At 42.2% G+C, this 14239-nt stretch overlaps 1 protein-coding gene across 1 annotated transcript in view; it reads right to left on the minus strand.

Annotated features, from left to right (window-relative positions):
* Positions 1-5422: 5422 nt before the first annotated feature.
* Positions 5423-14239, minus strand: part of PSME4 (proteasome activator subunit 4) — a 201664-nt gene continuing 192847 nt past the window's right edge. The window contains 4 exon segments of the mRNA XM_073628566.1: positions 5423-6785; positions 8630-8768; positions 10035-10168; positions 11385-11547. Coding sequence (XP_073484667.1) covers positions 8634-8768; positions 10035-10168; positions 11385-11547 — 432 coding nt within the window. The 3' untranslated portion in view covers positions 5423-6785; positions 8630-8633.

Genomic DNA, 14239 nt, shown 5'->3' on the forward strand with positions numbered 1-14239 from the left:
TTTTCTGCTAGAAAATCACTTAGAACCCCCAAACATTATATATATATTTTTTAGCAGAGACCCTAGGGAATAAAATAGCAGTTGTTGCAATATTTTATGTGACACAATATTTGCGCAGCGGTCTTTCAAACGCATTTTTTTTTAGAAAAATACACTAATGAAAAAAAAAAAAAAAAAAAAAATAAGCAGTAAAGTTAGCCTGTTTTTTTTCGTCCAAAAGTTTTGATTACCTGTTTTTGTGTATTTAATATTTAAGATATCGTTGTTTTTTTTTTTTTAAATCTAAATTATACATACAAGTGAACTGATTGGAAGTTTGTTTTGTTTAATAAATGTTTAAATGTAAAAAAATTTCTGTATTACTTAAGGTTGCTTGCACACTGGAGCGGGCATGCGTTGATGGTAAAACGCTGTTAGTTTTAGCGGCGCTTTAGCGTCATTTTAGCGGCGCTATTCGGCTGCTAGCGGGGCGCTTATAACCCAGCTAGCGGCCGAGGAAGGGGTTGAATGCGCCCGTGAAGCGCCGCTGCCGAATCACATTCATTTCAATGGGCAGGAGTGGTGGAGGAGTGGTATACACCGCTCCGAAGATGCCGCTTGCAGGACTTTTTTTAAACATCCTGCCAACGCATCACCTCAGTGTGAAAGCACTCGAGCTTTCACACTGAGACTGCAGGGGAGCCGTTTTACAGGTGCTATTTTTAGCCCAAAAGCGCCTGAAAAACGCCCCAGTGTGAAAGGGGTCTAACTGTTAGATTTTATGAGATGAAGGGAAAAAAAAAAAATCGGCCCAATATATCGGCCCAAAAAAATCGGCATCTGTTGTTTTTCAGGGGTTGGGCTTGGCCCCAGTGAAGGGAACTCTTAAGGCATCAGCATACCAAGACATTTTGGACAATTTCATGCTCCCAACATTGTGGGGAGAGTTTGATGACGGCCCCTTCCTGTTCCAACATGACTGTGCACCAGAGCACAAAGCAAGGTCCATAAAGACATGGCGTCACGTGCATCTGAATTAACGAATGGACAAAATTCACATCCATTCGTCATCCGAATCAAATTAAAAAAATTAAATTTTTTCCCATATGCCTGATTTACGATCACATAATGTGACGACATCTTAATGAAACAAATGCAGTCGTTAATTTTTTTTTTGCGGATTCGTTGACATTCCTTACTATATCCATATCTACACGTATACATCCAAATCTCAAAAAAATGAATCCTAATGAAATGAAAATGTCTACATCATATATATCTATGACATTTAGATGATGATTCTTAACTATATTAGACCTTTCAACAAAACTCTTTGTTGCACTGTGTATTGCCCTGTCCTAAAAAAGCAGACATGTGTTAGGTTCACACTTGTGCAGGTAGTTGGGGGACAGAGTGTAAATCACACCCGTTCCCGAACCCAAACCGCACTTCTCTTTTGCAGACATGCGGGTCTGCCATTCGTTCTTAGAGTGTTACTAAACCCAGGACCCTGCATTCACTATATCTGGTCTCCCACAGTACACAGAACATGGAAATGCAATTATTTTAGTAACTATAAACTGCTAAATACCTTTTCATATCAGCAGTATAGAGCAGTCTTGTGACTTCTATCAGTGTCTGGTTAAAGCTTGCAGGAGGAGTTTTCATTCTCCTCTGACTGTCCTATGAGACTGCAAGACCCCTGACCCTTTGCCTGGACAGTAGTGATTGGCCCTGTGTTAATCACATGCACTCACCCAGGAAAAAAAAAGAACTCTCTAGCAACACACACCAAACTGAGCATGTGCAGCTTGCCCCCAATGCTCTGTTCTATAAGCTGATGAATTGGGGACTGTGGAAGAAGTGGAGAATCAGAGAAGACAGGATTCAAAGACGCAGGCACAGCAGTCCATTCAAACATGGCTTACAGAGTCACCTATGTGTGAACTTAGCCTAAAGGGTTCTAAACAATTTGTGATACTTAACCACTTGACCTCCGGAAGATTTATCCCCCTTCATGACCAGGCCATTTTTGGTGATACGGCATTGCGTTACTTTAACTGACAATTGTGCGGCCGTGCGATGCTGTACCCAAATAAAATGTTTGACTTTTCGCACAAATTTTTTGGGGGGTATTTGATCACCTCTGCAATTTTTAATTTTTGCGCTATAAACCAAAAGAACAACAAAAAAACAGTCATTTTTACTTTCTGCTCTAAAATATATCCAATAAATTTCTTCATTAATTTAGGCCAATAAGCGTATATTGATTGGTAAGTGCAGAAGTTATGGTGTCTACAAACTATGAGATATATTTATGGAATTTGTATTTATTTTATATTTTAATCTAGTAATGGTGGCGATCAGCAACTTATAGCGGGACTGCAATATTGGGGCGGACAAATTGGACACTAAGGCTGGGTTCACACTATTGCGAATTGGATGCTGTTTAAACCGCATCCAATTCGTAGAAAATTTGAAAACATGTTGTTTTTAATGGGTCTGGTTCACATATGTGCGTTTCATCTGCACTCCGCATTGCACAGAATTTGTGTGCGTTTTCTAGGCAGTGAAGTCCGAATTGCAGGCACATAATCTTCAATGGGAACGCATCTGATTCGCAGATTTGTTCCGTTCTGAACATGAGTTCTCTACCCCCTCCTTCTACACCTCCCCCTCTCCCAGGTCAGCTGATCCGCAGCTACAACAAAGAGGAACGCCTAAAAAACAGCTTTTTATCTTTGCAGGGAAACCGGAGTGTGAACCTGGCCTTAGTGAACCAGTGACACTAATACAGTGATTGGTGCTAAAAATATGCACTGTCACTGTACTGACACTGGCTGGGAAGGGGTTAACATCAGGGCGATCAAAGGGTTAAATGTGTGTCCAGCTAGTGTTTTACTACTGTAGGGGAGATGCTTTTACTTTTTTTCTTCTTTAAAGGTGTTTAATTCTTTTCCCGTTTTACAAAAGCATGACACATTGTTACAAGGATGTGCAAATAACAGGAAAACAACAACAACAAGCCTTAAAAGGCCAACAAGGTAACAAAACGGGGCCTTATCACGAATGTCTCACAAAAGGAAGTAATAGGACATAAAATAAAATAACTATTTTTGGTTGGACTACACAAACCCTAAATATTGCTCTTCTAGACCCCTTTCACACGGAGGCAGTTTTCAAGCGTTTTAGCATTAGAAATAGCGCCTGTAAAGTACCTGAAAACTGCCTCCCATGCCGCCCGAGTGCTTTCACACTGGGGCGGTGCGCTTGCAGGACGGGAAGAAAAGCCCTGCAAGCAGCATCTTTGGAGCAGTTTGGAAGCAATGTATACACCACTCCCAAAACACCCCTGCCTAGTGCAACGAATGGGCAAGCGCTTCCAAAGTGCCTGAAAAGCGATTCAGAAGCGCGCAACACAGCCGTTTTAAGCCCTTCTTTGGAGTTAAAAACACACAGCTAGTGGCCGAAAAGCACAGCTAAAACTAGCGGTGATTTACCGGTAACGCACGGGCGGCCTCAGTGTGAAAGGGGTCTTGTCTTATCATAGTGAAAATGTCAAAAACCACCATACAGAAGCACTCATACAACACTCCTACCCCCTCCACCTCCCCCCCTCACGATTGAGCAGGAGAGCCAAGAAGCCCCCAGTATGGAGCGAGGGGGTGCTTTTACTAATGGAAGGCATAGATCCGTGTCCCTAGAACACAGGATCAATGCCTTTCATACTGACAAAGTGGCAATTTGCCTTGTTTACACAGGCAGACTGCCGTTCTGCCTGTGTCATGAACGATCGGCGGGTGTTGGCGGACGAGTTTTCTGGACCCGCTGATCAGCTCCCTCTGTGCACAAGCACAGTAGGAGCAAGCCTTTTCGACATCGCCCAATAGCTGGAAATGCAGGATCACATATATATATTATAGTATATAGTAAATCTGCTATGGGGCGGTCAGCAAGTGGTTAAATGACACGGTAATGGTCTAATTTCTATATAGGAAAAATGATCCGCTCTCCGGTTGTTGCTCTTTAAACACAATGTGGAGGATTAACCTCTTAGGTTACACAGTGAGTATGTCTGTAATATGGTTATGACTAAGGCCTTACAGGCCGAAACACGTCAACCGTTTTCATCTGCGTTTGTTCACTGTGGCTTGTCAGTAAAAATTAAGATTTTTAACCACCTCAGCCCCGGAAGATTTTACCCTCTTCCTGACAGAGCATTTTTTGCGATTCGGCATTGCGTCGCTTTAGCTGACAATTGTGTGGTCATGCAACGTTGCACCCAAACAAAATTGACTCCTTTTTTCCCCACAAATAGAGCTTTCTTTTGGTGGTATTTGATCACCTCTGTGGTTTTTATTTTTTTGCACTAAAAACAAAAAAAGAGCGACAACTTTGAAATAAAACACATTTTTTACTTTTTGCTATAATAAATATCCCCCAACTCCATATATATAAAAAAAACAAAAAAAAAAACATTTCTTTCTCAGTTTAGGACGATATGTATTCTTCTACATATTTTTGGTAAAAAAAAAAAAAAAAAAAAAAATCACAATAAGCGATTGGTTTGCGCAAAAGTTATAGCGTCTACAAAATAGGGAATAGTTTTATAGCATTTTTATTTTTTTTTATTAGTAATGGCGTCGACCTGCAATTTTTATCGTGACTGCGACATTATGGCGGACACATCAGACACTTTTGGGACCATTGTCATTTATACAGCGATCAGTGCTATAAAAATGCACCGATTACTGTGTAAATGACACTGGCAGGGAAGGGGTTAAACAGTAGGGGGCGATCAAGGGATTAAGTGTGTCCTAGGGAGGTGTTTTAACTGTAGGGGGGATGGGCTTCCACTGACATGACAGCGATCACTGCTCCCGATGACAGGTAGCAGTGATCTCTGTCATGTCACTAGGCAGAACGGGGGAAATGCCTTGTTTACATAGGCATCTCCCTGTTCTACCCAACCACACCACAATCGCGGGCCGCCGGCGAACATCGAGTACCCGGGACCGACGGGCACTCCCAATAGGCGGCAAATTTAAAGGGACGTACAGGTACGCCCATTTGCCTGCCTGTGCCATTCTGCCGGCGTACATCTGTGTGCGGTGGTCGGCCAGCGGTTAAAGAGCTACAACCGGAGTGCGGATGATTTTTCTACATTACTTTACTCAGCCAGTGACTGTGGATGGAGCACCCGGGAGCTCTGCTACGTGTTGTATGGGAGTTGCACTGACTTCTCTGTTTATACTAATTTCTATATGTTGGACACATTACGATGAAAATTGTGATGAAAATCCATGGATTCAGTCTTCATTGTACATACAATAAATGTTTATTTTTTTAATAAAAAGGTTTCTGGATTTGCGTTTCCTTTAATGTTGCAGTGAAAATCCCTTTCCTTTCATTACTCTGTTAAATAAAGACATGACAGAGCAGGTGTTACAAACAATCCTTTTATTGGGTTTTTAAAATAAAACTAAGTGTACAATTGAAAGAACAGTTTTGGCACTACGCTATACAGTGGTTACATTGGTGTGCTGCTGACAGCTGGTAAATACTGCACTAGTACTCTGCTGTGCTTTGTCACTTGCTCAGCAGGTAGGCATTTAATGAACAGCATTCCTTCAAGGAACACGATACACATCATTAAGAGGGATGAAGAGTTCACCGAAATGAGAAAAAACATTTTTTTTTTTTTCCATGTACAAAGTACCTTGCTTAAAAACATGTCACCTGGTAACATATTAGATCAGCAACAGGAGCATAGCATAGGAAGGAAGGGACTGCAAAACCTGCAGCTGATGAACGGAGATATATATATATCGATATATCTATCTATCTATATATCGATATATCTATATATATATATATCTATATATATATATATATATCTATATATATATATATATATATAGATATATATCTATATATATATATATATATATATACACACATATATATGTGCACAATAACAGGGGGTTCCATAAAGGAGTAGGACAGGTAAAGTGGAAGTGCTGCCAATAACAGCTAATCATGACCCAGCAGTCAACTTTCTAGTATAAATGAGAGAATTAAAAAAAAAAAAAAAAACCTGGATTGGTTGCTATGAGCAACACACCAACTTTTCCTCTCCTGCACTCTTACAGAATTCCCTGTTCCTCTCTGGTTATTTGTTAACTACACATCTCAGCATGCCTCACATAGCGTGATGGGCTGCCTAAGGTTTGTATACATATATAAGTATATATACATTTAGTTATATAAAAGAAAAAGAAAAAAAAAGTGCTTTACACTAAGAGCAAAGAAAAATAATAATAATTTAAAAAACACAAAATATGGCATTTGACCCGATACAAAGCCTAGCTTAGCTTAAATGTCCGCAATGTGACTTTTTACAAACCAATGTTATTTTCATGTAAAAGACTGTTTGTACAATGATTTATTAATCTACTTACCTACAGTTTGTACAGTTATGTAACATTTGCAAAAAGTCATAGCGAGTCCCTGTGTTATGTATATGTCACACCCAAAGAGTCTATACAGTCCGTTCATATACAAGAGTTTATTGTTATGTGTTCTTCAAATCAAATCACTCGGTGCACATCAATCCTTTGCAAGCGTAAATCTTTTTCCTCTTAAAATTGTCCAGGAGCCCTGTTCTTCTATGGTGGGCTTAAAATAAAATTAAAATAAAAAAAAAACAAAAACAAAAAAAAAAACAAAAACAAAAAAAAAACTCAATCCACTTGGGGCAGCTGGGGACACAAAATTAAAATCTGAATCATCCTTCATAGGGTGTCCTAAAAATAAAAGAACATAAACATGTTGAGAAAACATTAAACACTAACAAAAATACTCAAGAGAAATACCGTAACACGCACTTTTTTCCCCTTAAAATCAGGGGAAAATCGCGGGTGCGTGTTATACGCCGATCCCTTGCGATCCTGAGCTTCAAAATCGCCGGCCGCCATTTGAAAATGGCGCCGAAATACACAGAGCCGGTCCTCGGCTCTTCTCGGCCACTTTCGGCTTCACTCAAGCGCCGCCTGAACCTAGCCGAGTGTACTTGGCTAGGTTCGGATAGCTCCGCTCACAGTCACGCCCATCCCGGGTGGGACTACGAGTGGAGCCGAAAGGGAACGAGAGCCGCCGAGAAGAGCCAAGGACCGGCTCTGTGTATTTCGGCGCCGGCAGCGCCATTTTCAAATTGCGGTCGGCGATTTTGAAGCTCAGGATCGCAGGGGGAGCGGCGCCATTTTCAAACTGCGAGCTGCAAGGCTGCACTGGGGCAAGGCTGCACTGGGATAAGGCTGCAATGGACACTGGGGAAGGCTGCACTGAGATGGCTGCAATGATGGGCATTTAAATGTAAGTTTTTTTTCCCTTAAACTTCCCTCCTAAAAGTTTTTTTTCCTTAAAATTCCCTCCTAAACTTGGGGTGCGTGTTATACGCCGATAAATACGGTAACTATACAATTATAAAAACAACCTGTGCGCTACCTCTTAAAAAAAAAAATGAAATTAGGAAGTCCCGTGATCGGTGACGCAACACGTCGGGAGAAGCCAGGTGATGTCACTTCCTGGTCGCGGCCGAGACTGGACGTTCGCTTTGGATGTGTGTTCATGCGTTATTGCACACTTACACGAGTGCAATTTTAATGTGAGGTTTTTTTTTTTTTTTTTTACCTTTTAATAAATGAGATTTGTAGTCAGTATTACACTACGGAGAGTGTCTTATATTTTCTATATCAATGGTGGGAATAAAGAGGAGTCTACAGAGAGTCCGGAGATCCTTGCAAGGTAATGAAGCTGACCTTTTTTGTGGCATAAAAGTGTATCTGGACCAGTGGCGTCATTAGGGTTGGTGTGTCACCAGGTGCTGTAAAACATGGTATCACCGCCCCCCCCCCCCCCCCTCTAAATGTGCGCTAAAGATGCAGAATGCAGGACTTTTAGTACGCTTTCAGAAAATGCCAGAAAAAATGCACAACCTAATAGAAATCTATAAAACTGCAGGTAAAGCGTAGGAAAACCCTCTACATTACACGACCCTGCACTTCTGGCACCCCTTTAAATATTACACAGCCACGCACCCCTTTACATTACACAGCCCCTGCACGTCTGGACCTCTTCACATTACACAGCCCCTGCACGTCTGGACCCCTTTACATTACACAGCCCCTGCACGTCTGGACCCCTTTACATTTCACAGCCCCTGCACGTCTGGACCCCTTTACATTACACAGCCCCTGCACATCTGGACCCCTCTTCATTACACATCCCCTGCACGTCTGGACCCCTTTACATTACACAGCCCCTGCATGTCTGGACCCCTTTACATTACACAGCCCCTGCACATCTGGACCCCTCTTCATTACACATCCCCTGCACGTCTGGACCCCTTTACATTACACAGCCCCTGCATGTCTGGACCCCTTTACATTACACACCCCTGCACGTCTGGACCCCTTTACATTACACAGTCCCCCTGCACATTACACAGCAGTACTAAATTCCAGAGGTCCACAATGAAGACCCCTATGCCCAAAAACTAGTTAGGTTTGCTACATGTTTTACTGGTCGATTCATCCATAAGAGCCTGCTCAGGGCTCATCCAGCAAAGCAGCCATTAGGAGATTTTTACCTTTCTATGCATAGTAGCAAGGAGAAACCAAGAGATCAGTTAAAACCACCAGCTGGTCATCCGTAAACTGCTGCTTGTGCTCTTGCCAATTGTCAAGGTGTGTTCTCCGGAAGTTAGACAAGGTTTTCTTTACCGTCATCTGAAATCAAAGAGGGTTTTTTTTTAATTACATTCTCGTTACTTGGCAGCCCATTGATTTCAAAGGGTCTGGTTTACATATATGTGTAGCAGTACAGCATGGAAAATCGTTCAGGTACATTCTCATTTATCGATGTGCGTCTGGGGGCCCATACAAGTTAATAGGCGTGCAAAAAAAACATGATCCATGCATTTATATAAGGCTGGCAAATTATGTAGACCTTTACATGTGGTAAAAATTAAATCACATGTTTTCCTGTGCTGCCAAAGCTTGGTTTTTGGCAGCTCTTGGCAATGGGCCATGTGCTCTTGGCTTCATTTGAAACATTTTTGAAGAATCTACTCATACCCCCCTAGATAAGTACGTAATTTGAGAAAACGCATGAAAAAAACACAAAACAGACTGAAGAGCATAGGTGTGAAGCCAGCCTCAATGGGAATGCATAGTCCACTCAGATTCTTTTGGATAGAGGTTTCTAAAAAGCCACTGCAACCTAAGGACGGCCATAGTGGTGTAGTGGGTAGCACTTTCGCCTAGCAGTAAGAAGGGTCGCTGGTTCGAATACCAACCACGACACTACCTGCCCGGAGATTGCATGTTCTCCCTGTGCCTGTGTGGCTTTCCTCCGGGTACTCCGGTTTCCTCCCACACTCCAAATACATGCCGGTAGGTTAATTGGATCCTGTCTAAATTGTCCCTAGTATGTATGAATGTGAGTTAGGGACCTTAGAGTGTAAGCTCCTTGAGGGTAGGGACTGATGTGAATGTACAATGTATATGTAAAGCGTTGTGTAAATTGACAGCGCTATATAAGTACCTGAAATAAATAAAAATAAATAAATAGATGGTTCGAATCCCTGCTGAACAGGCCGAGATTCGAACCATGTATAGACTTGGCTGATTGTACCCAAGTTGACCCATCGATCAACTTGGGCACAACCAGCATGACGGATTTTTAGGATGCGATGATTGCCAGTGGCTATAGCTGCTAGCAGTAATCACTGTGTCCTCCTTGATAGGAGAGCTCCCTGTCCAGATAACACAATAGCTCCACAGGAGGGATTTCCCCATCAACACTGACTGGGTTAATAGGGGAATCAAGCATTTTTTTTTCCTGCAACCAGAAAATTGTGTCATCTATGGCCAGCCTTAGTCTGGTGTTCTTTTTTTCTTTGCAGATGTACATGACACTTGCGATAACTTTTAACGTGCAAATAATTTAGCAGTGTAAACACCAGACTTGAAGTGTCTGTGATTGGCCATTACCTCTATGGGCTGCGGATCATTGAGATGTGCGCTCAGATCCATCAGCAGTTGTGGCATCCATGTCGGGACATCATAAGGGCTTGATAAAATGCAGGCACTGAGCCCCAGAACACCAGCATGGCGCTTCACCAGATCTGCAGACAGAAATACAGCTTGGTAAATGGCAGACAGAATGCTCAGCCAGAGAGCCACGTGTTGTGTTGTATGACAAACATACGAACATTCAATAGAAGATTTTTCTTGCTGTAACAGACATGTTGGCTGACTATAATATCTGTCCAATACACTATATAATGCAGCTATAAGCACACAGAAGTGTGCAAAAACTAGAAAGTATAGGAATTGTAGAGAAGAAGACAAGACAAGGGTTATAGATTTCCAGTTACAGTCCTACTCTACATGTTTAAAGAGGAAGTAAATCCTGATGGGTTTTAATTCCACTTTTTTCCTCCTGCAAAGTAAAAGCATAATGGGCTAGTAACAATCGCATACTAGCCCATTATGTTGCACTTACCTGCAAACGAAGCCTGCGATGTCCCCCGTGATGTGGTGGTCGTGTCCATCTTCACCCCTCTTCCCTTCGGGGCCGTGGACTCCGGCTCTGTAAATGCCCAGAGTCGAGTGACGTCAATCCCGCGCATGCTCGCAGGAGCCGATGGTCGTGGCCTGGGCCCTTTAGCAACGGCACGATCGTCCCCTTTCTTCAGTGTGCATGCGCCAATGACCTCGGTGCAAGCGTATATAGTAAATATCTCCTAAACCGTGCAGGTTTAGGAGATGTAAGCTCTATGCGCAGGGCCCTCCTGTACCTTTTGTATTGAACTGTACTGTAATTGTGTTGTCCCCCTTATACATTGTAAAGCGCTGTGTAAACTGTTGGCGCTATATAAATCTCGTATAATAATAATAATAATAATATTTCCAGTACCTACAGGTAAACCTTATTATAGGCTGACCTGTAGGGGAAAGTGGTGTGTGAGGGTTTACAACCACCTTAAAGTGACTGCAAAGCTTCAGATTTTTTTTTTACTTAAATTAAAATAACAAACATGTCATACTTACCTTCTCTGTGCAATTAGTTTGCATAGAGCAGCTTTGAGCATCTTCTTGGCCCCTGCTCTTCAGCAAGTGTCCACGGGGGCACTCGTGTGGGCTCGATCATGAGCTGCCCTTATCTGTGTCTAAAGATCTCCCAAGATCACATTATATTTTGAAAGGTCGTAGATTTTTTTTTTTTTTTTTTCTCATGCTAGTGCAAAAGCTTATTGGGTAGAGATAAAGCCCAGTAACCAATCCTCCTAACTGCTCAGACATAAGGCCATATGAAGTTTTGGGTTAAAGAATAAATACCTGCAGAGGGTATAGTGTCCACAGCCGTACCGAGGTCTCTCTTGCGTTTCTTTGGCAATCTGGTCTTGCAGAGCTGCTCAAAGTGTGCTTGCATAGAGACATCCATAGTCAGAAAGCTGCACTGCAGAAAGCCACTCAGGGTGGTGGCAGCCATCTCTCTCACCTGAAACAGATCACAACATGCACACTTATCACCATATACATTTTGTTATGCACCAAAAAGTGTTCCTGGTATGAAGAAAGGCAAAATAATTTGTTCAGTTTTGACAAATAAAAGCTTTATAACAACTAGTGTTCATATGGAGAAAAAAAGTCCAATTTTTATTCTGAAACTTGTCTAGATTATTCGGACTTTATGGTGGCAAACCTGAGAGGTACAGAAAGGCCTTAAAGTGGTTGTAAACTCTGTTATCCTATACTAAGGCTTACCTGTAGGCACTGTAAATATCTCCTGAACTTGCACGGTTTAGGAGATATTCACTATATATGCTGCTGCGGACGTCATCGGTGCATGCGCACTGCTAGTGCCGTTTCTTCAGGACCCATGGCCGTCATTGCAGCTTTAACAAATCACAGCACAGGAGCCCGCGAACCCGGAAGTAACTCTGAAAGATGTCGGCCGTGTACTCAGTGTACCAGCGCCGATTCAGGGCTTTGTTCTAAGGTAAGTATTTCATAATGAGCTAGTATACGATGTATACTAGCTCATTATGCATTTGTCTTGCATGTTTTTTTGGGAGGTTTACAACCTCTTTAAGGTCAGTTTCACACGGGCTTCAGCTTGTATAAGGGCAGCGTGAACAGCATTTGCAGAGCTTTCAGGAAGTTTTGTTGGAGCTTTTAACCACTTGCTTACTGGGCACTTACTGTATACCCCCTTTCCTGCCCAGGCCAGTTTTCAGCGCTGTCGCAGTTTGAATGACAAACGGTGAACCCAGACTAAATTTTTAGCATTTTTTTCACACAAATAGATTCTTTTGGTGGTATTTAATCACAACTGGGTATTTTATATTTTGCTAAAAAAAAAAAACAAAAAAAAAATTTGAAAGAATAAATATATTAATTAATTTAAAAAAACCCAAATTTTTCACAGTTTTTACAAAGTGTTAATTTTCTCCTTCACTGATGGGCACTGATAGGAAGCCCAGATGGGCACTGATAGGAGGCCCAGATGGGCACTGATAGGAGGCCCAGATGGGCACTGATAGGAGGCCCAGATGGGCACTGATAGGAGGCCCAGATGGGCACTGATAGGAGGCCCAGATGGGCACTGATAGGAGGCCCAGATGGGCACTGATAGGACGCCCAGATGGGCACTGATAGGACGCCCAGATGGGCACTGATAGGACGCCCAGATGGGCACTGATAGGAGGCCCAGATGGGCACTGATGAGGCGGGACAAATAGGTGGCATGTGTGGACACTGATTGGCAGTACTGGTGGGCACTGGTTTGCAGAGATTAGCAGCACTGATGGGCACTGTGTGGGACCGATGTCCTTAGAACAGAAGCCGGTTAACGGCTTTCCTCCTTTATCTTTATGCTTTCAGCATTAAGTGTAAAAAAGCTGATAACTGGCTTCTGTTTACTTCCATGATCAGCTGTCATTGGCTGACAGCTGATCACGTGGTAAAGGGCCGTGATGTCATAGTCCCATTAGCCTGTTCTGTGATCAGCCGAGTCCAAAAATTTATGACAAAAATTACAACTTCAAAAAACCCGCCATGCCTCTTACTAAATACCTTGGACTGCCTACTTTCCAAAAATGGGTCATTTGGGGGGGTATTTGTACTGTCCTGGCATTTTAGGGCCTCAAGAAATGAGATAGGTCAGTACAACAGGATTGATCGATTTTCAAATATATACCATAGTCTGTGGACTTATTACTATTATTCAAATGAGGGAAGGCAGAAGGCATACAACCCTCAGGCCCACATTAACTGGAGAGGTATCTCTCGAAATCACCACTTTCCACATTTGGGTTATTTTCACCAATGAAATGTAGGAGAATACATTTTGGGCTAAATTTATGAAGAATGCTTATTTATTTGCAAAATTTTATAACAGAAAAAAAATGATTTTTTTTTTTTTTTTTTTAATGTTCAGTCTTTTTTCGCTTATTTAGCACAAAAAAAATAAAAACAAAAAAACCCAGTAGTGAATAAACACCACCAAAAGAAAACTATTTGTGTGAACAAAATTATAAAAATGTAGTATTTTGTACCGTGTTGCATGACTACGCAATTGTCATTTAAAGTGTGAGAGCTCTAAAAGCTGAAAAGTGGCCTGGGCAGGAAGGCGGTAAAAGTGCCCGACGTTGAAGTGGTTAAGTATCATTTCTGTCTGCTGCTTCGTTCCTCTGCTATTAGCATAAGTCTTTTCTGACAAGTTTTCCTGACACCAAAAGAAAAAAAGCTGACAGGGGAGGGAGCTCCACCACACAGTCTAGGATTGATAGCCTCGGCTCAGTTCCCGTGTGCTGTGTGAAAGGGATGTGACCCTTTTCTCCAATCAACTCTCAAAGCTCTCCTTACTGAGCTCTGCAGAGTGCAATTTCAGCAATCCACCCACTACTTTCTGACAGCTCAGAAAAGATTTATAAATTCTGAACTTTATCTGCAGTCTTCTCCTCTCTACATCCATTCAAACAGGTACAACATATGTAGGAGGATTTGTTTCATCCCTGTGTATCACCTGAGGCCAGTCACTGCACTGGGTATATAAGACTTTACAACCACTTTAACCACCTCCCACACGCCATATAGTAAAATGACGGCGGTGGGGTGGCTCTCTCATTCTGGGATGACGCCATATGATGTCGTCCCACTGTCGCCACACTTGTGCACCCATGGGGGCA

The sequence above is a fragment of the Aquarana catesbeiana genome, linkage group LG04 (assembly GCF_042186555.1).
Source record: "Aquarana catesbeiana isolate 2022-GZ linkage group LG04, ASM4218655v1, whole genome shotgun sequence".
Classification (NCBI taxonomy): domain Eukaryota; kingdom Metazoa; phylum Chordata; class Amphibia; order Anura; family Ranidae; genus Aquarana; species Aquarana catesbeiana.